Source organism: Fukomys damarensis, unplaced genomic scaffold (assembly GCF_012274545.1).
Source record: "Fukomys damarensis isolate Sample0158 unplaced genomic scaffold, DMR_v1.0_HiC HiC_scaffold_33, whole genome shotgun sequence".
NCBI lineage: Eukaryota > Metazoa > Chordata > Mammalia > Rodentia > Bathyergidae > Fukomys > Fukomys damarensis.
The window spans coordinates 1037041-1061520 of NW_022900945.1; the positions used below are offsets into that span (position 1 = coordinate 1037041).

At 51.2% G+C, this 24480-nt stretch overlaps 1 protein-coding gene across 3 annotated transcripts in view; it reads left to right on the top strand.

Annotated features, from left to right (window-relative positions):
* The window catches only part of Nfia (nuclear factor I A), a 430814-nt gene that overhangs the window by 363575 nt on the left and 42759 nt on the right, over window positions 1-24480 (top strand). For all 3 annotated transcript variants that reach the window (XM_010605025.2, XM_010605027.2, XM_010605026.2), the window contains exon 7: window positions 11668-11796. In XM_010605025.2, the coding sequence (XP_010603327.1) occupies window positions 11668-11796 (129 nt within the window). The remainder of the gene's footprint in view (window positions 1-11667; window positions 11797-24480) is intronic.

Here is a 24480-nt window from a genome sequence, read left to right on the forward strand (position 1 = left end):
GATAAAAAAAAAAAAAAAAAAAAAAGACCAAGGAGGGGGGGGATTGGTTCCACTGCCTGCCTCAAACGCACAAGATCCTGAGTTTGAGCCCTGGTACCAAAAAAAAAAAAGAAAGAAACATAAACAGATTAGCTATTAACATCAGACGATCGAATTCAAATCAGAGCTGCCCCCCAGTGAGACATGAATTACAGCCCCATCGTGAACCTGCTAATGCCAGAAAGGGGCCTAAAACAACCCCTTGTAATTAAAGTCTAAACTGTTCCCTGCCTGAAGAAAGGAAGCCTTCTCCTCACAGGCGTGTGCCCTGTGCTGTGTCGGGCACACACTCGTGCTGCAGCGTGGCCTGCGCAAAGGCTGCTCTGCTCCTGAAGCCCACAACAGTGTGTGGCAGCATCCGATCAGCGTGCCTGGGACACCTCAGCGAGGGACAGGGTGACAGGTGCTCAGGGAGCCGTGCGGGCAGCTCTCACCTGCCAGAGCCTGGCCTCTCTTTCAGAGCCCAAGTGTGGGTTCCGAGTGCGGAAGCTTCCGGGAGAGTGGACGCTGCGTTTCCGCCAGGTGTCACCGATGCACCTCCCGGATCTCCTCGTTCCTGATGTCGCGATTGGGGTGAGGCCGGTGGGAGACAGAGGACACACTTCCGGTCCTCCCTGAGCTGGGGGGCCGGGCCTGGCGTGCTGTGAGGAGCACACTGCTCTCCCGCTGCGACTGGAGAGGGAGCGGGGAGAACTGGGGTGTACGCGAAGCGGGAGGAAGAGAGCGAATCGGAAATGAGATTCTCATACCCGCCGGGAGCAGATCTGGGTGTTCACAGAGGAGCCGGGATTTCATCGTCACTGCGTCCAGTGCGCCGCCTGCCTCCTCACAGCTTGGGAAGATCGTGGCGACGAAAGCAAGGGCCGCCACTGACTGAGGTCCAGCTGTGTGCAGAGGGCTCGGTGGCGCGGTACACAGGGTGTGTCCTCGTATGCAAACTGCTTAACCTAAAGCATGAAAGAGATGCTGCATACGTTTTTGGTAAACGTGGAAAACTCTCGAGTACTACATTTATTAAGTTGTTATGAAATGCAGCTGAAAACAACTTCCTCTGAGAGACAAAAACTGCTGTGCAGTGACGGGTGACCCTTGCCCTTGACTCAGAACCGCGCACGGAGCATCGGGGCTGGCAGCCCCCAGGCCACACCCAGGAGGTCCTCACCTCCCAGGAGGGTTGTCATCCTGCACCTGTGGCTCCAGTGTCCCATCCAAGACAGTTTTCAGATTTGTGGGCAGTGGAATTGGACAGAATTACTCAGAGAAAATAAAAATATTCAGGATAGAGTTTAAGTATTCAGGATAGGGTAAAAGAGCCAGAAACTAGTTGGAAAGGAGAAACAAAAGATAAAAAGATATTGATGATGATGATGATGACAGATAGATAGATAGATAGAGACAAACAGATAAAAAGGTGAGACTTAGAGTTTGCTGTGGCATTTGCCTGTGTCTAATAAATATTTTTAAGGATTCGCAGAACTCACAGAGGAAGTACTTTAGCTTTTAATACAAAGATAAAAGTAGTGCTGTCATCTCTGCTCTGGTGTGTGAGCACAATGTAGGTTTTACTAGATTCAAGTCATATCAAAATTTGATTAATAGGATAAATTTGCTTATATTTTGTCACTAGAATTAAGCTGAAATCCAGAATATACAAGTGTTTTATAAGAAATAGAAATAGCTATGTCAGTTAAGCATGTACTAGGACCTTATGTGGTTGTGAGCTATGAATGTACACATGCTATACACATGTAGATAGGTGGCCCCACGTACGTGGTATACACTTACGTGTCTGTGTGTGAATATATAGTCGTTTAATTCAAGTCCAAAGTAATACAGACCATTAATACTGCTGTTTGCAGTCTATTTTCCCTCTCTTGCCCATTTTCGTATTTTTTCTACATACTGATGTTTTTACTTAAATGTTCAAGGACCATCAGTGCTCCATCACGGCCGGTCTGTGCTATGGGGCCGGGCAGGAGCAGGGCCCTGGGGCTGCAGACCCGGCCATGGCTTTCCTGCTTGCAGAGGATCTTGGGAATGACCGTGTACCCAGCTCTGTCCGTCCTCCGACTTCGGTTACATCGAGCCCATCAATTCATCAGGGACGTGGCACCCACTTTCAGGTGGTGGGTGAATTCCATCCCACAAGATTACGAGAAGTGCTCCCGTCGACACGGTGAATCACACCGTTCCCTGATGGGTCCTGAACAAATGCAGAGCGCTGAGATGAGAGGGCCTCTCCAGCCTGAATCCCAAGCCGCATCGCACTTGGGAGATGCTCGGGAATGAGAAAGCCACTGTATCCCAGTGCATCTCCTAAATGTGGGGAGATCAAACAGGGACAATGACTGACCACTAAATGCTGTTGCAAGCGCATGTCCCCTGTCGTGTGCTTTTCCTCATACTCATATTTCTGTCCAAATGCTAAATAATCAAGGTCATAGGCTTGGCTCTTCAAAGAAAGACTGACTGGTGCCTCTTTCTGACCCATTCACAACCCCCCCAGGGCCTTGGGCTTCTAAGTACAGATCTTTTTGGAAGGACCTCTGGCTCACAGGTGCTGGACTATTTCCTCAGAGCATGCCTCAGAGCCCCTGCTCATGTGAGCCCAGCATCTTCCTGTTCTGTTGGAAGAAAGACCCCATCCTCTGGGATCTTCCATCTTCTCCGCAACAAGAGGAGGTTCTTGAAATTGTCATCTGCACAGCTGGAAAGGCTCTGAGGCAGTAGAAATTCAAGGAATGCCACCCAGTATCCCTGTCTGATGTGCAGTGTCCTCTGTCACACACGGTCATTCTGCACGTCAGCCAGCCCAGCCAGGATGTCAGTAGCTATGATCAGCTCCCAGGACTAGTGAAGCCTCGGAAACCCACTGCCCCGGGACTTAGTGCCAGCCAGGATCTGCCATCTGCCTTTCTGCCACGTCCTGAGCCCAGGTGAAGAGCGGCTCTTCCGGGAGGCTGTGCAGGATCTCCCGTGCTGGGACACTGTGGAGACACGCAGACGCCACACTGCGTGTTCTGATGTCAGTTTCACGAGTAAGGGTTAGGGGCAGTCGGGCATGCCTGCGAATGCTCTCCGGGGTGATTACCTTAGATATTTATCACTCGGTGGTGGCAACACCTGCTTCTGTGTAAGAGTTTTTATTCCAGAGAGTGATGGGTCTTTCCTTCAGAAATTTTATACTCAGAAGGCTTAACTAGTAATTTTTCTCTTTTGATGTGCTGGGTTTTTATGGATTTGTCCATCAGCACCAATACCTTAACATGCTTTTATTTTAAGAGGAAAAATCTTTGTGACACATGGTCTTTGTGCTGGGTCACACCTGGGGATCTTTGCGGAGATACAATTTATCAAGCATGTCATTAACCGCTGCTCAGACTACTTGATAGTTGCCTTAAGTTGACTAAAACCAGAGACACAGATCAGCTCTCCCTTGTGGGTGTCCAGTAATTACTGAAGCCCATGTCTGGCTGTCTTTCGCTTTCAGGGCAAGCCTGGTGGAAGAAATTGTCACTTGAGAGTTCGTAAGGGCAGGGAAGAAAGGAGGAAGCTCGTTTGTCAGTGTGGACGCACGGGACAGCCCTGTGCTACAGGCCACACTTCGCTTTTGCGTCTCTGTCTTGTGGGAAGCACTTTCCCTTGAAGTGGCTGGTAATGTTCGTCACTGAGTAGGAAAAGCAGTGGAAGGTGGTGTGTGGCCAGGAACCGCTCCGATGGGCCCCTGGGGGCTGGCTGCTTAAAACTGGATCCTGTGTTCGGTTCCAAATCGAAAAAAAGGTGTGAACGTGAAAAAGAAGTGTGAAATCATGACTCCAGAGAAAATGTCGGCCACGAGCAGTTTTTAGTCAAGTAGAAACCAAACTTTAGAACTTGGACCAGTAACACGAGAAGGAAAAGGCTAAATGTCTGACTGAAGTATGAAAGCATTGTGGTGAGCAAGTTTCACTGAACGTGAACGAGAGGCTCCACGGAGGCACTGACTGAACGGAAGGAACTCATTTTCCTAATTGATACGCAAAGCTCTGCCAAGCTTTTACCCTTTGTGTCGGAGAAGTAATTTTTAATAAAATATTTCCAAAATATGAAGACAGTTAAGAAAACAGCACCGTTTTTGATAATTGCACTCATAAGTAAGCGGATCTATCATTATGTTGTCACACAATGACAGTGAGCAGAGACACCCCGCTAATCCCTCTGGATAAGCCCGCACTTAATTAGACAGGCACCGTCTTCTCCGTCCACCACAGCTTCCGCTTCGTGCTGAGTGCTCCTTGCTGACAGGCCATCACTGGTTTCGCCAGAAGCCAGTGATCTGGTCAGGCACTCTGCCTCTGAGAGTGATGCCTGTATTTGCATAACTTGCATCATTTTTGCTTTGTTAAAAGTTAATCCTAATGTGGTCCTTTTGCACCCATACAGCTGTGTTTGAGGTTGGCAGTTCGTTCTGTTTTGCACAGCATCGGCATCGTGAGCGTGCTTTAACTGAGGTATTTTTAAGCTTTGAAGTGACCTCCAGGTTCATCTATGTAAAATGGAGTCACAGCTCTTGGAGAGAGAGGTCTTCCTATGAGGAGTGGGCAAGAAGTTTCCTACATTAACTGATAGCTTAAGACAGAACCTTTCTGTGACAAATTTCATGTGCACGTGATGAAACGTGTTATCCTCCCCACACCCACAGGCATTGCCTTTTTAAAACATCTGTGTTCTTTGGCTGCATAGCTTCCAGCATGAACTGGGAACCACTGAATAACAAAATGCTATCAGCCCGAGTCTTTGTACAGCTCTGTCCTCCTGCTTTCTCAGCACCTCAGGCCTTTGAAGGCTAAAGAACAGGATTATTGACGGATGGTGGGCAGATTTCACCATGTAACAGGTGGAGGTCAGTCGTTTATTTGTGGGGATGACCGGAGTGCAGAGATGAAAAATTGAACACTTTGCCATAATCAGGTTGTGCAAAAAGTGCTGACTACCCAGCCAGATTCTAGCTGACAGAACCTTTTCTAGTGCTTATTCCTTGATTTCAGTTCAAGCACTTTGAAGAGTCCTAAAATGATATTGTTTTTCCCCTATGAAATGTTTTAACCAACTTCAAATTTTTGTACTGCAAATAAAGTGATAGGTGCTTTGCATGTGTCCAGGGAACCCTGGAACTGACAGATCTGTATCGGTGTCCCGAGCACCAGACTTCAGGGACTGTGCAGGGCCCTGGAACATCATGGCCAGAAAGGAACACCTGCTCATACACACTTAGGTTCATCGGCAGAGCTAAGGTCTAGCGCCAACGAAAGCATCCTCGAGACTTACAAACTCAAGGAAAAGGCTGTTATACAAGTCTGGATTTGCATAGTGCATTTGGTTTCTTTTAGGAGCCTAAAAAGCTCAACATGGAAATGCACAAAAGCAGGGCTCACCCCCACTGCACAGCAGAACCAGTGAGTTGCTTGGTGCTGCAGACACACACGAGGGACACTTGGAGCCGGCGTCACCCCGAATGTAGCCACAGGCCACTGCGGATCCTGAGCGCCCAAACTCTGGCTGGATTTCATTTAATTCATTTAAATTTGAGGAAGCACAGATGGCTAGCAGCCACCAAACTGAACAGGGCAGATACAAACCAAACTTTTTTTCACTTTTCCAGCAGGATATCTAAGCAGAATAAATGAAATGTGATGTCCTATTCCATTTCTTTTTATGTAGTAATTTATTTTTCGCAAGAGTATCTTCTCTACCACAGTCCTGTGTCATGAGAGTGACTTTCAACTTGGGGGCCAGGTTGGGGGACTGCTGGGGTGTAACAGGGAGTCCCCAGTTCCTGTAAGAAAACAGAGCAATTCCCTTCATCCAGTCCTGTGTTTACCTTGAAGAGAAAGGAAATCCTCTAAATAGTTGAGAAACTTTAAGACTACTGGCCCTAGGACCAGATTTTTATGTGACATTTTCCTTGTGTCTATTCTATATTCTGATTGTAAATTTTCACTCATAAATGAACATTTGGAATACATTAGCAAATCCATGGTTTCTTTTCTCTTGAATAATCCATATAACTTTTACTCCGTACTCCTGTTTTTTTTAAATTGAAGAAATCACTCGTTACCCAGCCTTTTAAACGAGTGACCTGAAATTCTTTATGATGTGCTAATTCTTTGGGGATCCCTGTAACTTATTTTAAATAGGTGCATATAGAGTAACAAAGATAAACCTCAGAAGCTTTATGAACTTTCATTTTATCCTCTCCATCATAAAAATGATTTTAAAACATTTTTATTCACTGAAAAAGGCTAAAAGTCAAAATAGTCTGAATGTTTCACCCTTTTATTGTTAACTATAATACATTACATGAGAGAGAACCCTAATGGGTTTCACGAGCAGGACACAGATTTAAGAAGAGTGCAGTGTCTTCAGCGACCTCCCCTTAGCATGGCGGGCTGAGCACCTGTGGGATGGACATATGCCATCACCGCCTTCTGTATGCACCGCTGTTGGGGAGATCTGGTCACTAGGGGTAGCCAGAAGCGTTCCAGGAAGTTGTGCTCTTGTGCTGGGGGAGCTGCTGGAGTTTCTGCCGGTGGCAGGTGACTTGCAGAACACAGCCCTAGTCCTCAGCTTTTGTCCTGGGCTGGAGAGATGTCACTGCATTTGTGCTGGCACCATTGGTCTGACAGACACAACTGGACTGTGGATCCCCCGACTTAGACTGGAGGAGTGGGCAGTCAGCAGGTGTGCGGGGCAGGAACCACAGCAAGGCACAACCTCCTGGCTGCAGCACCTGCAGGCAGAAGAGCATCAGCAGTTGCACAGTTGTGGCAGCCTGGTGTCCTGAATCCATCCAGAATGTTCCCCTTCTGCAGTCCTTTAGACCCTGAGCAGGAGCCCGAAGTTGAGCAGAACCAAACCCACAGGGTAAGGTGCCTGGGAAGCAGTTTGTTGAGAGAGCGAGAGGTGCACTAGGAGTGCAGAGTGCCTCTCTGCTGCTGCACAGCTGTCTGGGGTCGTAATCTCCTAAGCTGCTGTGACGTGTGTTGTGCAGAGGCTCTGTATGCAAACTACAGATGATGCAGTCAACACATCTGATGAAACCCTGAGTGACCCCTCCTGAGACCACAGCAGCTTTGACACACAAGACAGATGGTTCCTGGCGTACTTGAGTCACTTCCAGTGTGGCTCTTTCTTCTGCTGCTTGGACAACCTTCCTTTGATTTTTCTTTCCTTTAGAAAACCAAATGACAGACTTCAACTATAGATACACTTTACGGACGTAAACAGAACACTGCCTTTTTTTGCATCAGGGAACTCCACGAGGAAATGTGTTTTTGCAGAGTATACAAATGCCAGGACTGGGACCCTCACCCAAAACCTTACACTAACCCCAACCTCAACCCCAACCCAAGGCTCACCCTAAAACTTAATGGTAGCCCTAACCAACCCCAGCCCTAACGCAGCCCTAAGGCTTCTCACCCTGTGTAAGATTCCTTTGCAGTCAACACTGCAGAGTTCCTGCTCAAAATCTTTGATGAATCTCATAATCTGGGGGCAGGGTACAGTTTAAATTAACTATTGTTTGTTCCCTATTTCTTTTCCCAATTTCTGTAACATCAGGCTGCAACAAGATTACCTAAAAAAAAAAACCTTGATTTCTTATAGGAAACCTGGATAATTCTTTTTGAGTTTTTAAATATCATTTAATCTGACTACATGATTGACGTTTCTTGGAAGAATCCGACGGAAACAGACGTCTTCAAGGTGTTTATCTTTTGTAGAAGACCTGCTGGTAGCCCTTTTCCGAGAAAGCTTCTCACCCCTCTGGGAGACCAGGTCTCTCCGCTGGGCACCCTCGTGGTTTCCACTGCTGCGTGGCTGATCAGCACCCCCGGCGCTGGTCCGGTCCTCGAGGCCTGGCGGCCCCTCCGTCTTCCGCCTCTCCGCAGGACTGCCCTGGTGCGGCCGGGCCCTTCCTTAAGGGCCTCGGGTCCTGTCCTGCAGGCCCGGGCCGCTGACGGATGGTGCCGGGCTGGGGCCTTCGCCTGCAGAGCACAACTTGGAATGGCCCTTGTGGCTGAGAAATTCAGTCAGGGTCTTAGAAAATCAACAGCAGGCTGCAGTGCAGCTGCTTTTGCGTGTCTTCTTCCCCTCCCCCTCCTGCAAGGTGCCCAGAGCGGTGCTCTATCACGCCTGCGCAGAGCCTGTCATCCTCCCGGGCGCCCGTGTTTCACGACAGTCAGGGCAGAGCGCCCCATGAAGCAAAACGATGTGCCAGACTTCCGCCTCATCCCGTGAAACTGTCACTGGCTACCAAACGTTGAAATAATAGTTTCATCCCAAAGAGTAGTATTGCTTTATCTTTAACCCCAGTTTTAAAAAACAAAAAAGCTTATACTGCTAGAAAATACATTGAAATTAAAGTTTTAATTCATTAAGAGAAAGCCGGTCATTAAATAATACATTAATTGTGTAACAGTTGTGCCTAGATAATTGTCGATAAGAACGTCTAACAGGGAATTTATTTTTAAAGTAATATACAGAAACCAAATTTGATTTCAAAACTAAAAGCCAAGATTCATAGCCTCTAGCTTTTGACATAGAGCAGTTCACTAGCTTTGGAATTTCATCGAGCCAATTAAGTATACAAAGCAAATTAACCAAAGCATACATTATGCATGTAGAGAAAATATTAAAGTATATAATAAGGAAATGTGTTCAATAGGAGTCTTTAAAAATTGAAAACACAAAGTAATTTTGAGATTCATGATAGCCCTAAGGTTCATGTTACTTGGTGATAAATTTAGAAGAGATTAGACTTGGTTCAGCTTGTTGCTCCTACAGGCCAAGAGTCAGAGCTTCTTCCTCTTAACTCCTTCAAGGAGGGTTGAGGGTTTGCTGGGTTTTAACTCATTTACCACCGTGATCATTCCTGATATTTGTTGTTGCCTCAATTTTACATACAACTCCTCTCTTAAAGGCTAAATAGTGGATTAAAATCACATTGGCTTTTCTGTGGTACCCGGAATGGCAGGGACAGGAAAACATGAACATTTCAAAGAAATAACTCAGTCTTGCATCCAGCCGTTGGCTTTCTTCAGTAAGGTTAGATCAGATACAGGATTTCATCAATGATTTCATTGTTTGAAGGAAAGAGCATCTGTGATCTTCAGAGTTGTGACATTTTTCATTTTCCATCCTATTTCTGCCTTTTTCATGACACATAATTCAGGCATTTATTGCATTTAAATTAATGGATTGGTTGGCAGCTGAAAAACTGGTTTGTGAAAGAGGTTGGAATAACTTGCAAGATTTGTCTACACTTCAGCATTTCATTCCTTTAATTTTCATTCTGAAATTTCTTTGCTGCTGTAGTCACATGATGACGCCTCAGTCAGGGCACTGGCGGTGACGACATGCCCTGCCCCTTCTAGCGAGGTGTGACGAGGCCACTGTGTCCTTCACTCCTGCCACAGGGCTGTGCTCCAGAGCACCCGCCACTGCACACTGCCATGTCTGACCGTGCAAACACGTGCTCACCAGGGTGCGGTTTCTTCTTTCTTGGGGTTGAAACCCCACATTTTCATGTCTGACTGGCAAAGCACAGGTGCTGCTGAGGTCTGCACCAGAGTTAAATACCTTTCTGTACCTCAGGTGCGTTCCAGGCCTTCAGTAAGGCCTTTCCTGCTCATAGAGAGGGGAAAGCAGACACAACCCATGTCCTTGTGGGACCTGCCAGCGTCCTCACACTCAGCTGTCACTGTACAGAGTGGCACTGAGGAAGCCTGAGATCAGAGACTTGGGGTGGATTTAGATGCCACCCGTACAAACTCGGGGTCTGGCCAGGTCTCGCCTAGAAAGTGCCTGGCCAACAGCTCCTCACTTCATTCTTTTTCCAGCTCTTCCACACAATCCTCCATCATAGGCAGGCAACAGCATGGACAGAATGTGGGGGAAACGAGCCTCGGTGCTTCCACATCTGACCAGTTCTGAGCTGGAGGCTTAGAGGAGCCATCTCCGTGCTCCACACCGACTCCTACTGTCTCACCAGTGCCTGCCGCACCCGAGAAGCGGCCACATGTACCAGGAGTGACACCCAGGGGTTAATTGGCGTGAAATACTGGGAAAGCCCTGAGCATCAGGTAAAGATGTTATTTTGAAAACACACTTTGCTTGTATTTTCTTAACCATAAAAATGATTGTCGTAGAAAAGACATGTCAGCACATAGCCCAGGGAAAATCCCCCAGACCCACCCACAGAGCGCCACTGTGTGGTGACCCGGGTTTCCTCCCTGCTCTCTCTGCGTGAAACGCCGGTCTGCACGGTGTCATGGTGCAGGCAGCGTCCCACCCACACCTGCGTCTGTCCCGGCACCTCTGCAGCGAGGTGGGGCCCTGAGCACATTTAAGCGTACTTACGAGTGGAAGTGTTCCATCACCACGGAGCCCAGCCCGTCCCTCCTCAACAGGCGCCCTGGCATCACCCACCCGTTATTGAGCATGACTGGTGTTTTTACTTTTGTCTTTTTTTTTCTATTACAAATAGTTTTTTGGATAGACAACAGTGTTGCTGTTGTTGAAGGCATTTCTAGGTTAAAGGAGCTAAATTACTTAGAATGTAGAGGAAGTGCCTGGTGCGGAGGCGAGGTACCCGACAGGACAAGTGCACGCCTGCCAGGTCCTTCTGCTTCCGCCGTGCACCTCCTGGGGTCAGAGGTCACACACGCAGCTGTGAGGATGTGCCCGAGAATCTGAGCCCAGGTTAGTTTTCAGCGACTATAACAGGTGCCCGCTGAAGAAAAATGTTTGCTGTGGTCACAGTTTCAAAGGTCTTAGTCCCTGGTCGGACTCGTTGCTTTTACTTATCCATTCATTTTTTAAATTTTTACTGGTAACGTATGTAGTGTGTAATGATCACAGTCTTCTTGGTGAGTTGGTGAAGAGCCTCTTCCTTCCCCTTTCCTGTCTCCGTCTCCTGGCCGCCTTCCCTTTTGGAAAAGATCTATCTTCCTATTCCCCCTTATCTATGTTTAATTTTGCTATTCATTTATATTTTGAGTTTCTCATGAAAAAGAATCCTTGTGGTACTTTAGCTTGTGTGTCTGATTTATTTCACGTAACATTATGGTCTCCATTTTCCTACAGATGCCTGCAGTCTGTCCTTTTGGGCAGCCTGGTAATCCCTCGGTATAAATACCACACTTTCTTTACCCAGTCGCCTGTTGGTGGGCACTTGGCTTCCAGGGCTTGGCTGTTGTGCTGCTGGACACATGGGTGTGCATGGTTCAGTTTCTGTCGGGCTGCCTGGCACCCGGGGCAGGAGTGTGTCACAGAGCACAGCTGCTCCTCTCAGGGCTGAGCAGCAAAGGAGCGGGAGGAAGGCGGGGTCCACAGACACCGGGGTCCACAGACACCTTCCAGGGCCGCCGCCTGGCAACCTGGGGCCTCGTGTTGGCTGGGTCCCTACAGGCATCACGACCCCCAGAGCCCCAGCAGACGGGGTCGGGCCGCCCTGAGGAGCCCTACCGCCTGTGCGCTGGCCGAGCAGAGCCCTCTGCGCTCTGCTCCTGTACTGCTCCAGTGTCTGGGGCCACCCTTGGGGTCGCGATGCTGTTGTCCATGACTCAAGTACACTGTTCCTCCTTCCAGGAATGCCATCTCCAACCACGCTGAAGAAGTCGGAGAAGTCGGGTTTCAGCAGCCCCTCGCCCTCGCAGACCTCCTCACTGGGCACGGCGTTCACGCAGCACCATCGGCCGGTCATCACGGGCCCCCGAGGTGAGTGTGGCCACAGCGCAGGGCCCGAGGGCGGCAGGGCTCAGGCCGGAGGGGTGCCCAGAGCAGCCCTCTTTCCTCTCGCAGGCTCATGGGATTAGCACAGTGTGGGAAGGAGCTGGACCTGCACCAGAGTCAGGAGCACACCACACGTGTGTGTATGTGTGTGTGCACACATATTCCCGCACGGTGCCTGTGAGGTGGGTGCTCCTTACGGTCAGCCACCTGCTCTCGAGTCAGAGCTGTGACTGGCTCTCTCCTCCCATCCTCCTCTGGGAAAGGCCGATCTCAGTACGCAGCGTTTGGGTTGGGCTGATGGGAGGCTCCATCCGCTCCTTTTGAAGTGGGAGACGGTCGGTCTGGTTCTCATTGCAATGTTTTCATTGTTTTTGTCTCGTATGCTTTTAAGTTTATTATTAAAATGTGTCCCCAAGAAATACAATTTGTATTTTACTTTAAAGACAAGACTTAAACCTCAAGAGAATGTCAGCAAATCACCTGATTTGATCTCACTGCGAGATGAAAATATTTACCGTTTTGTTTACACAGCTCCTCCAGCAGGGGCGGGGTAGCTGCGCACACTCTCTGGTTGGTCCTCTGCCGCAGTTAGGGGTTCTTGTCTGCTCTGACACCCACCTGGGGAATGAAGCTTTCTGGCGTTAGCCTCGGAGTTATCCTGCGGGTCTCACCCGCTTCGTATGTAATCTCTGCGTCTCAGGAAACACGGAGTCGAGGGCCATCTGCACTCTCGGAAGGGCACACAGGAGGACGGGCGCTCTGACTCTGCCAGGCAGTTATGGGCTTTCGCTTGCTTCCTCTTTAAACACCAAGATAGCGGTAGAGTTTTCCCCAGACCTGTGTGACTTCACACTCACACACATGTAGTAAACACAGATACTTACCGTGTGTGTGTGTGTGTGTGTGTGTGTGTGTGTATACAACCTTGAATGCCCGCATCCAAACTGAATGAGCACTCCGAGAAAGAGCCCCTTCAAATGAGGTGGTATCAACATCGTCCTCCTCAGTAACCTTCGCTCAGCATCTGGATGACGGTGGGAATCAAAGGTACAAATCCCTTTCGCTCAGAATATTTATGATCCTGGGAGTTAAGGCCTGGGTTATTTCTCAGCTCTCAGGGCCAGGTCAGCTAATGCAGATGCTCAGTGAGTGTTACACACGCAGACCTCTGCCTGTGCTCAGAGGAGGGGCTGCGGAGCCTCCTCCCTTCACTGACCCCACGAGAGTTTACTGAGTCCCTCAGTGACTCCGGGGACGGGTTCCGGGCTCCTGTCCGCATGGCTCCTGCATTTAGAGGAGGAGAGAGACCAGAGGAGACAGAGTCATTGATCATTTTTATCAATAAAGAGAGCAGAGCATAGATAATACTGAAGTCGGCTCTTCCGCAATGCTCCTGTGAACAAAGAGCATTCCAAACCCAGGAAGACGCTGAGGGAGGGAAGAGCCCGCAGAGAACCACAGGGCCTCTGGAGAGTGGGTAAGCAGCCTCTTGCCTTTCCACTGCCCTCTGGGTTTCCGCCGTGGGAGGAACCTTCCTCCAGCCTCACCTCATCACCCAGAAACTGAAATAAAGCATTATTTTGGAGACTCCTTGAAGAGCAGAAAGTGGTGGGCGCATGTTTCCACTTACTCAGTACATAGTGAAAGTGCCCAGAACTCTCTGTGAGTCCCTGGCACCACCGTGGGGGAATGGGCTGCCCAGCTCGGCGCTGGTCCGGTCCACACTCGGCTCGTGGCCTTAAGGAGGAGGGAAGAGAAGCCTGCGTAGTGTGGAATTAGGAGTTCCACGGCGCCTCGGCATGCATGCGATGTGGGACAGCTCCCGCACCCTCACCCTTCTTCCGGAAGATCTGTGCAGGGTGTCGCAGTGACTCTGCAGTTGCGTCCCTGGGGACCAGGCCACAGCACCGAGACGGCAGAGGGAGGTCAGGAGTGCTTGCTGCAGGCGCTGTGTCCTCCCTGGAGCTGTCACACACTTCTCTCGCTCCCGTGTCGCATCTGCGTGAGGACTTGGTGTTTCCGGAAGATTGGCCAGATCCGGGGAGGCCGTGTGGACCAAGCAAGACACTTGCTGTGCAGTCAGAACTGGGAATGGGACTCAGGCTCCAGGCGCCAACTTTAAAGGAGCCTGGAAGAAGAGTGAGCCTTTGCCAGGCCCAGGCACAAGTGTGGTGCCCGGCTGGTTTGCTGCCCTCCTGCTGGGACACAGGATTACCCACAGCAGTGCTGAGACCAGAGAGCAGCCTGTGGGCTGTTCCCGTCCTCAGGACAAAGCCAGGTTGCCTGGCCAAATAAATACAGGTCCTATTTTTAACTAATACAACTCGATTTGGACACATGATGGCTGCCACTTGCAAAGGAAACCTCTTCCTTGCGGTGCAGTGCAAAGGCAGGGACAGGGCATGGAAGGGAGCGGCTCGGCATGACCACTCCTGGGCGGGGTTGGCTGTCGCTGCACCTCATCCTGAGCAGCACACACAGGAGATTCACTCCTCATAACCCAGTGCTGGGAAGTCGGAGGTGCAGGTGCTGGCGGTCAGCCACATCCTGTCTACCAGGCCAGCGGCCCCCGCCCCCTGCGGTCTCTACCAGGAGTGCCCGATCTCACGCCCAAGGCTCCACCCCGAGAGCATCACCTCGGGATTTGGGGTTCAGCACATGGATGTTGAGTGTCCGCAAACACACAGTCTTCACAGCAGCCAAGAGTCACAGAGACTTGGGACTCTGAGGGACAGGTGTGCGAATCCTGTGCCCACCACCAGTACACAATGTGTGGACATCTCTACACAGAGGCGGGGCCTCTGCCTCCAAAGCACCTATCCTGGAAGGAGGGTGTGGAGTCTCATGTTTGCGGCCCCTGTGCAGACCCAGAGAGACACCGTGCGCATAGGCCGAGCAAACAAGTCGTCCGTGCCGCCCAGCCACCTCACCTGTCGTTGCTGCACACATCTAAAATGCTGAGACCAGAAGTGTTTCCAACGTTGGGATATTTGCTTCTGCACAGGATCTTGGGGACAGGACCAAGCCTAAACAGAAAATGCATTTATGTGTCTCATGCATGTCACCTGAGAGTAACTTTATACCATATTTTATTGCACCTGCATTTTGACTGCCACCTGTCCCATGGGGCCAGGGGTGGAATCTTCCACTTGTGTAAGGTCAGTGCTCCAACAGTTGAGGCTATGGAGTCTTCTCAGACTAGAGATGCTCAGCCAGCGCTGCATCTGACCAGGAGCTCTGTCCACTGCACCCAGCTGCCCACCCCATAAGCACATGGTGCTGCTGTTTTGCTCACCGAGGCAGTGTGAGAGTCTCCTGGCTGCCCTGGAGTGAGACTGAGGAAGACCAGTGTCTCACACGTGTGTGTGTTGTGCCTCACCCAGCGGGGTTGATGCACTGGATGCAGAAAAAGTAGTCAGGCTGCATATAAAAGCACACAGAAGACTCTGCTCTGCCCAGCACACATGCCCAGGAGATTCTCTTGGTGAAGAGAGAAGGTGATAAAATGGCACAGCTTAGGAAGTCCTCCTCCAGCGGTGTCCGAGATAGAAAAGAACTGTGACCTTTCCTCTAAAGGGCCCGTGCAAGGTTAAGAAAGCTTTGAGACTGAAAGCTATGGTTTCTCTTAGTTCATGCTGTTCTGACCACTTCCCCATTTACATTGAAAAGGGAGAAGCATGTGGCTTCTTAAATCTAATCCCCTTTCTGACAGTGGCTTTCTCTGTGGCTTGGAGAAATCACTTAACCCCTCAGCCTCAGTTTGGCCATCTGTGCCGTGGGAATAACACGTTGCTACCTGTTTCTCTGTGTGGTTAGAATCAAGGAAAAAGGTTAAATTATGCAGGAATATCCTCAGGGTGGAGGAAGCCATTAAATTTCAGCAGAAACATTTGAATGTCAGACATTATTACACATACCAGGCACTGTGAGCTCAAAGATTGGGCCTTCAAGGACCTTTTGTAGTGTTACGTAAAACTGTAGCCATCATGAAGTGTTTAATCACATCAGTTTATCTTATTCATGACAAATGGGAAAGTGTCTGTTCTTTTTTTTTCCTTCTGGGTACAGGGGATCGAACTCAGCTCCTCACACTTGCCAGGCAGGTGCTGCACCAGTGAGCTAAATCCCCTAAATTCTGTTCTTTTCTTTGTCTTTTCAAGAGTTGTAAATTCATGGGCCGGGGATTTAGCTCAGTGGCGTCTGCCTCACAAGTGCATGAACCTGAGTTCAATCCCGAGCACCAAAACTAAATAAATAAATAAAATAAAGAGTTGCAAGTTTGCTTGATGATCTAAAGGGTCTTTTTTCTGAGAATTATCTGTTTCTGCCTAAAGTTTTTTTTTTTCAAAAACAAGATAATGAATGATACTTCTTATATTTACACATTTCATACTAAGTCAGGTAACTCTGTGCTTTGGAGATTTGGAAATAAGGAGATGCCCACTGCCTACAGATTGGGAGTCGGAAGTCAAGGTTTTGGTTGGGACTGTGCTAGCGGAATCTTCTAGGCCAGGGGTGGCAAATCCCTGGCACACATGCCGCAGCAACTGCCATCACTGAAAGCTCTAGAAGGTTCGCCGTCACTGTTCTGGTCTGGTGTGTTCCTTATGTCCACCAAGAATGTGTTTGGCTGCTGTGAGAGAAAAGTCTGATTAAACGGCGACTCAGGAAATGAGTTGTGTTTGTCTTGTAAAAATAAGTGAGTGAAGCAGCAGAAAGCCAGCACGTGTGGAAGCCAACTGTGCCTGCCATGCAGGGATTTCTGTGTGACCTGACCCCCAAAGGCTCCTCTGTGGGTGCTGAGTGTCCAGCATGGAAGGTTGGCCGAGGGAGGAGATTAGGCCCCGGGTCCCCTGAGAATGGCCAATGCCGTCTCATGGCAGGGTCAGCTCAGGGCAGCATATCAGCACATGGACAAGCTGTGACCCAGACAAGGGGGTTGCTGTGGCCAAAATACCAGCATCGTCTGTCCGGACCCTCTGGCCACCAAAATCTGAGCCAGACAGAAGTCTGTTTTATGAAATACCCGGCCTCAGGCATTCCCTACAGGGGACAGCACGGACTGAGACAGCTGTGCTTCTGTGGATTGTGTGACATAGCATCGCTCCTGCACTCCACACAGGTGGGGAGAGGAACAGGGCGAACGTCCCTCCAGCTCATCCTGCCCCCAGTGTAGATGTAAGGGCAGCGTGATCAGAACAAAGCCAGCCGATTATCCTAGCTGCAAGGGAAGCAGAAAATGTAGCTTCTGCATACTGGCCTGAGCATAAAATTGACTGTGTGTAAATGCGGCCTTGTAAATGCACCAGTGGGGCAGAAGTCTATGGGTAGCAGTTCCACACAATCTCCGTGGCTCTAACAGTGAGAACTTGGGCAGCCACAGACAAGACCAAGAGCCAAGGCTCCTGTTCAGTGCTTTTTCTGTCTTTCACGGGTTTCTGCCCTCCTGCCATCCATCAGGAAAAATAACATTTATGTAAGCAATTAGTCCTCATATGTTTTATTATCAAAGACATAATATGTTCATCTAGATTTTTTGATAATCATGACACAGCCTGTGTCGGCTGTCTGAGCTTTCTACAGCAGCTGTAAACAAATCACTTCACTTTTTTTATTAGCCTGTGGTTCCTTCTACCGGCAAATGCAGGGTTCTTGTGAAGTGCAGCTCCCTTTGGAACAGGTTTTGAGCTTGGCTTTTCCTGGTACTGAGGTCAGATTGCAGCCTCCTTTGCCTTCCACATGGTGCTCCCCAGCGCTCACACCATACAGGGTGCTCTTGTGGTGCATGCAGCGGAGGAGAGGAGTATGGCTTCCACCCTGTCTCTCCTCACCTGGGGGCTAAGGACAGGAATCCAGCAGGGTGAGGCAGCCCTGATCTGAAATCCAAAACAGATACTGGGTCAGGCTGGCACTTGGTCTTCGGAGCGTTTGGGCTATGGATTTTCAGATTAGGGATAGTGAGCTGGCAAGGTCTGGGCATGTATTCCAAGGTGTGTAAAAGATCCAAAATTATAAGCACTTCTGATTCTAGGCATTTCAGAAAAATGGAGACTTCACCTGCCCTGTGCTAGGGAAGCCTGGGCACCTCAGGGGACACAGGGACAAGGAGGTCTCGTTCGAGGAGAGAGTACAAGCTGACATGGGCCACCCCTTCTCTGGCAGCTGCCTCACCAGACCGGGCAGCTCCGCCGTAGCTAAGCACCGAGGAGTAAGACCAGGAAACATGGACTTGAGGTTAAACCTCCACTGGTTTCGCATAACTCACATGAAAGGAGTCGAGAAATAAAATTTTCCTGATTCTGAAAACACCCTTCAGATAAACTGAAACCAGACGGACCAAGCAAGGCTTGCTGTGGGGCTTTGTGCTCTGTGACCCCTGCACCTGTGACCCTCTCTGCTCCATCCTCAGCCCTCCTCGCCCGAGAGAGAGAGAGCACCGTGGCACCTCCCATGAGCAAGTGGGAGGGCCTGAAGTTAACTGCGTCTCCCATTGGGCCGAGGAAGATACGCAGGGGCGGATCCCCAGCATTGCGACCCTTCCAGGAAGCCGGGTTGCTGGGGTCAGTTGGGGAGCGTGGACTCTGACACGCGTGTGCAGGGCACAGGAAGGAGGGTGAAACACCATTTGGTGGCCCAGTCCAGCCGGGCTCAGCCCAGTCCCTCGGCCTTGAGCTGCGCAGGAGCAGAGCACTCGGTAAGCACACGTTTGCTGGAGAAATGTGTGGATCCAATGGAAACAGCGGGTTGGGAGTCCCGGGCGTTCTTCCCTGTGTCGTGCTTAAAACGACCCCAGGCTTCCCACGGCCCCAGCAGCCTGGGACAAGCCTCTCGTTCTGTGATCCACACTCGCTTTCGTGGTTTTAAGAAGAGCTGCCGCCGCGACCGGCATGGGGGGAAATGACCAGGGTTACTGGGACCCCGTTTTAGGGGCTCCGGGGGTGTCGGGTTCTGTCCAGGACGGGAGCCCCCAGGAGTAGTCCCGGGCAAGCCACCTTTGCCCTCACCAAGGCTGGGCAATGCCCGCATCGCTGCAGGCCCTACGCAGTGGATTTGCAGCTTCTTAGCTGCTAAGGAAAGCTTTTAACTTAATTGTAGAATTGCTGGGGCTCAGCTGGGTCTGATCTCTCTCTCCTGGTTTGTGCATCTGAATCACCTCAAGAAAACAGGATGCAATCAAGCACCTGTTGCTCACAAGGCACGGAAATAACGTGCCAGCGGAAGAGGAAGGTGTCTGTCTGTCCCTGGACTGTGTCAACTGGGGAGACGCCTGAGGGCAGGGGACTGGGGCGTGGGCCGGCTTCATGGGCAGCACCATCCCAGGACTGGGACTGCAAGGAACTGGATGGTAAAGAGGAAATGCAGCACTGAGGGAAGGCCCTTCAACTCCCAGCTCAGGAAATTATTAAATTCATTAGCCAGACAGTTAAGAGCCAGCTATTGCTGCCCAGCCAAAGGAAAGAATGGTGTGAGCAAATGTTTTAAAACTACAACTAAACAAAAGTCAGGAAGCGTGTAATTAAAACTGTACCTTCATTATATTGCAGAGGGCTTCCCTGTGACACAGAGGGTATTTAAAGGAGAAGGCTGCCGAGAGTGCCTGCCTGCAGGCCCTGCCCTGTGGAGCACCACCCTAAATTGCCTGTGTGGCCTCCCACGGAGCAACCACGAGGGCCGTGCTGCCTGGCTTGGCTCTGTGCACCGCTCAGTAATTTCCAGATAAATGCATAACTAAGTCTGTTGCACTCATAATTGGTAGCCGAGTAGACGCGTGGGACAGCCTGCTGAGTTAATCCGTCGCCCCGCAGCACTCCTGAGGAGAGCTCCACTGCGTGGACTCTGGCTGATGGTTTGTCCCTCAGGGTGGTGGGAGCCACGGGGTGCTGACAGGAGCAGGGCGTGGCCGTCCGCTTCCCCAGACAGAACCCCATCCCTGTCTCGCTTTCTGGGTCACGCACAGCCTCGGACCACACACAGGCACACTCACACCTGCTGCTGCAAATACAGAGCCCAGTGCAGGCACCAAGCGGCGTTTTCTCTGTGTTGACAGAGTCCTGAATTACGTTAGGCTCAGCGGGGGCACAGAGCTGCAGCCTGGACGTGTTTTGGGGTGCCGCATGTCACCCCTGGGGAGGACCAGGTGCTGGCGCGCCCTCGGAGAGTTGCCCTTCCAGGGGTGTCCACGGTGGTGGAAGCTGCTGTCCAGTCACCCACCGCGGCCACCTTGTTTCAGTGCTCACCTGGCCCCAGCGATTTCTTTATGTCAAATATCTGCAAAACACATCCGAGGCGCATTAAAGTCTCCGGGTCACCCATGACACGCCTGGCCTCAAACATTCTGAAAGAAAATAAGCTACTTGGCCTGTGAAAAGCCATTTAAACAGGAGCGGAAGAGGGCATATGAGGCAGCAGAGGCAGCCGGTGTAGATGCAAGCTCTGCCACTCACAGTCCATGTGACTCATTTGTGCTCTGCCAGCCTCAGTTTCCCCTCACCCGACACGGAGCATGTTCTTGGGAGGAGAAAGCGAGCTGACCTGAGAGGCATGGTGTGCAGGAAGTACCACTACAGTGGATTCTCAAGCTCTGACCGGCTGACATAGGGACAGTCTGGTTAACTAGATGAATGAAGATTCACCTGCCCCTTGTTGTCTGTAGCGCGTGCCTAGGAAATCACTCAAAGCTCAGCTGTGCTGACTGAGTTACGGCAGCCCTGGGGACCCGGTCGAGTTGGGGTCCGCTGCACATCCGCTTTCTCTCCCTCACCTGGCCAGGTCACTGCTGGCGTCCTTGTGTGCAGCCCTCTGGGCTCTTCCTCCTTCCTCCTCACCGTCCTCCTCCTCTCTGGCCGTCTGCACTGACAGAGAAGCAGTGGTTTCTCCTTTCCCAGGCAGGTGCCCTGCTGGGCGTAGGGCCCTAGCTCTGGTGATGGCAGCCTCACTTCAGCAGGCTGCCACGGCCGGGCCAGAGTCTGGGGTTTCAGAGTTGACTCACAGATGCGGGGTGCACATCCTCTGTCCCCCTGTGCTGGACCAGGCGTCGCCTCACAGCAGGGCATGCAGACAAACTGCCACTTCTGTGAGGAGGCACCAGGCCAGGGGCAAGGCTGGGGCACCCTAGCATGGGCCTGTGCAGAATTCCCGGGGATCTGCATGTGGCTGTGTCGGGACCTGTGAGTACCTCCTGTGGACACACCATGTGTGCTTGGGAAGCCGTGACCCCCGGGTGTTTCCCGAATCCCCTTGTTCCTGAACCCAGCAAGAAGAGTCAGATTGAGATCTGTACATAAGGGCTCTTGAGTGAGATGAACCAAACTGCTTGACCACCCCTCCAGTCCCCAGAACAGAGTGGACGGTCTATGGCTTCTAGTGGAGGTGCACCCTGTGCCCTCTGGTCCAGGAAAAAGATGGTTCCAACCAGCTTACCTGTCCCAAGGGGAAGGGGTAGCCCTGTGAAGGGTGCACCCCATGGTGTTCAGGCACCTGGCCTCATCAGCTCACTTTTTAAACAACTCTCGTGTTTAAAGGGCCGTGGGGGTCTGGTGAGTGTTGCCCGGGTTAATGCCCACCACAGACCGAGGCTAGGGTTGTGATGTCCACCCTAACCCAGCCTGGCGCCAAGGGAGGAAGAGCTCCCTAGGGAGCACGAGTGCTCGGCTTCCAGAAGGATGAAGGCGGGCTGGGCAGGCAGAGCTCACAGCCGTCCCCTGCTGCCCAGCTGCTCTGAGCCCGGGCGACACTGTACGTACTTCCAGCCGGGACTCACTCCTGCTGCCAGTGCTTGCAGAGCACAGCAAGACCAGGCTCGGGAGGGGACCGCCAGCTCCCACTGCCAAGCTGTGAGGAAACAGGGAAGTGCCCAGTTCCCAGGCATTGCCACGTTGCCCTGAGTGAGTCTTTTTGCTTTTCTTGTATCCTCGTTTATTCCTGGAACAACCCGAAGACATTAACTCAGAGTGCGAGAGTGCGCGTGCTGCTCAGCACACAGTAGGTTCTCAACACGTTTCTGGTGGTAGCGGGCCCTCTGCCCACTACTTCCAGCCCTCAGAGGGGCTCGATGTACAGCTGGGGTGGTGCAGGTCAGGGAGGGTTGAGTCGCTGTCCTGCTTGGCGCAGGGAGTGAGTGATCGCAAATCCAGAGTGGTTGCCCTCTGGAATACACACAAGACGCGCACTTTCCATTCTGCAGCGGAGGAAGGAGGAACCCAGAGCTGGTTGTTGCCCGGCCAGCATGAAAACCCAGCCCTCGGCCCCCTACCAAGCTTCTCATGCTCCTCCCTGGGACGAAATCTCCCATGGCAGAGGAAATCCTCAGTGCAGTGAGGAGGATTCAAGGCCCTCACACCCAGGAGAAGGCTTTGACCCTGGTCTCATCACACCCCTCAGGCGTGGGGGCCTGGATTTGGTGTAGGCTGGAGATTTGGTGGAGGAAGAGCTGCCCACCACCCGGCCTTCTGTTGCTTGTGGGGCTTTACGTACTGTTTTCCGCCGCCCTTATTCAGACCTGAACAGTACAGGTCCCGCCCAGTCACCATCCAGGAGGCAGTGGCATCTGCCTGGGCCTTGTTTCCCATGTGCTCTGGAGCAGGGCTGCAGGTGCTGAGCCAGGCCCTCCTGCCGGGTCGCTTGAGGGGCCCCTGCCTATCCTGTCCCATCAGCGTCTGTAGCCACGCAGCCTATAGGGTGGGCTTCTTCCCTCTTTTGTCTCGTTTCTCTCCTGTCCTGCCTGTGCACAACCTGCCAGTCTGTAGAGGCTCAGTTCCCCCGTGGAGCTGGAGTCCTGTCTGCTGTGCCCGCTGAGGTGGGCACGTGGTGTTTGCGGTGACCACAGCCGTGGGTGGCGTTGCAGCGCATGGCGGCTCAGAGGTGAGCTCGTGGGTGTGACCAGGTGCGAAGGTTCCTGTCTGGATCACAGCTGAGGCCATGTCGCATGAACCCTGGACTTGCACACTCAGTTGTGAAGACCAAAACACTGTAGCCCTCCCCAGGCCAAAGCACCCTAAGGTCCGAATCAGACATGCCCACAACTTAATATCCTGGGACCTTCTTAAGGCGAGTTCTTTGACAGGCGCATACTTCTGTTTCATATCTCAGATTGTAATGTTCTTACTGTGGATCCATGGAAATGAGTTATTTGTAAATGTAACCCCAGAGACTGAATTCCCCATGCCCGAGAGACCTTAAACCCAGGTGAGCCTCAGCGATAGTTTCATCCAAACTGTGTTTGGAGATGAGAGAAGCAGAGGGGAATTTGCCCACATTCATCAGTCAGGTTGTAGCAAAAACCAAACTAAAATGTAACCTCTTCCAAAGGACCATGGAACTCGGCCTCCAGGCAGCAGACCCCCGTAGGTAATTCAACTGGGACGGCGCCATCTGCCCTCCGTCACCTTGTCTGGTTAACAGGGACATGAAACGCGGTGGTTTGCGAAGCACCACAGTGTCATCTGTTTCTCTCAGTTGACATTTCTGGCTTCTTCCACATGAGTCTCGGTGATGTTAAAGATTAGGGCTTCTTGTTTTCCAAAAGCTTGTTTTGGAAAGCCTTAGCTTGCCTGAGTCGAGGCTTCATTCTTTAGAATGCCCCCCACCTCCCACAGGCTTGAAATCCACTGCCAACTCCTCTTTTGTGTCTCTGTTGAAACAAATCCTAAAACTCCAAACTTCTCGGCTTTCATAAATGGCAGTCTGATTCATGCATGATTTATAAATTATAGCTATGGGCCATTAAGATAGACTTGTCAGCTTTAGGTCAGCTGTAATGGCTTTCTATCGTGTGGTTTTGAATTTCTGAAGACGCAGCGTACACAGTAGTTGACAACCCAAACACTCCGGGTTCCATTTGCCCTTCCAGAAGGCTGCTGTTCTTAAGTGGGATTGTCTTCTTCCCGAAGTCTCCTGGAGTTGTGCCCCATCGGGCGCGAATATCGGGAGTCCTTCCTGCCACCCTCTGCCAGGGGAAGTGTCTGCTTTTGTTGAAGGACACCTCTCTGCTGCTGCTGCGGACAGTGACGGTGCTCACGCCACGGCGGACTCAGCATGGATGAGCACGGACTAACGTTCCGTGGACGCCAGGCTCGGGAGCGCCGCGGCCCCAGGGCGGGTGCATGGCACTGTGCGCATTGCCTCTTAACAGCTTTTTTGTGGTGCCTCCCATAGAAGATTGACTGGGATTTAAAGTCTGGTGCCAGAAAGCAAAGCTCACGTGAAAAGAATCCCAGTCCTGTGTCCAGTCCGTGAGAATCTGCAACGGTTCACAAGCAAGGAATCAAGCAATTAGGCAATGTCGGGGCATAGAGAACACATTTCCACCCGTGAAATTGTGGCTTGGGGAAAACATGTGGGAGGGTCCATGGAATTCTTGGAGGTGGAGCTTGGGGAAGACCGCTGGAAATGGTGAGAGGAGCGTGTGTTCTTCTGTTTCCTCAAACTTAAAAGCACAAACATCGGGGGTCCCGAGCCTGCCAGGTCACCTCCTTGGCACTGCACCCCCTCCCTCCCCAGCTCTGTCTCTCGCTCTGGTACTGTGTGACCTACATGGAGTACGGGTGGGACAGATCAGAGACCTCTGCCAGGTCACATGCAGTGCTGCAGGAAGGACCTGGGTCTTCTCCTCCCAGCCTCTTGAGGCTGCTTCCTAAAGGAGGAGGAAGCAACTTGCATATATATATATAT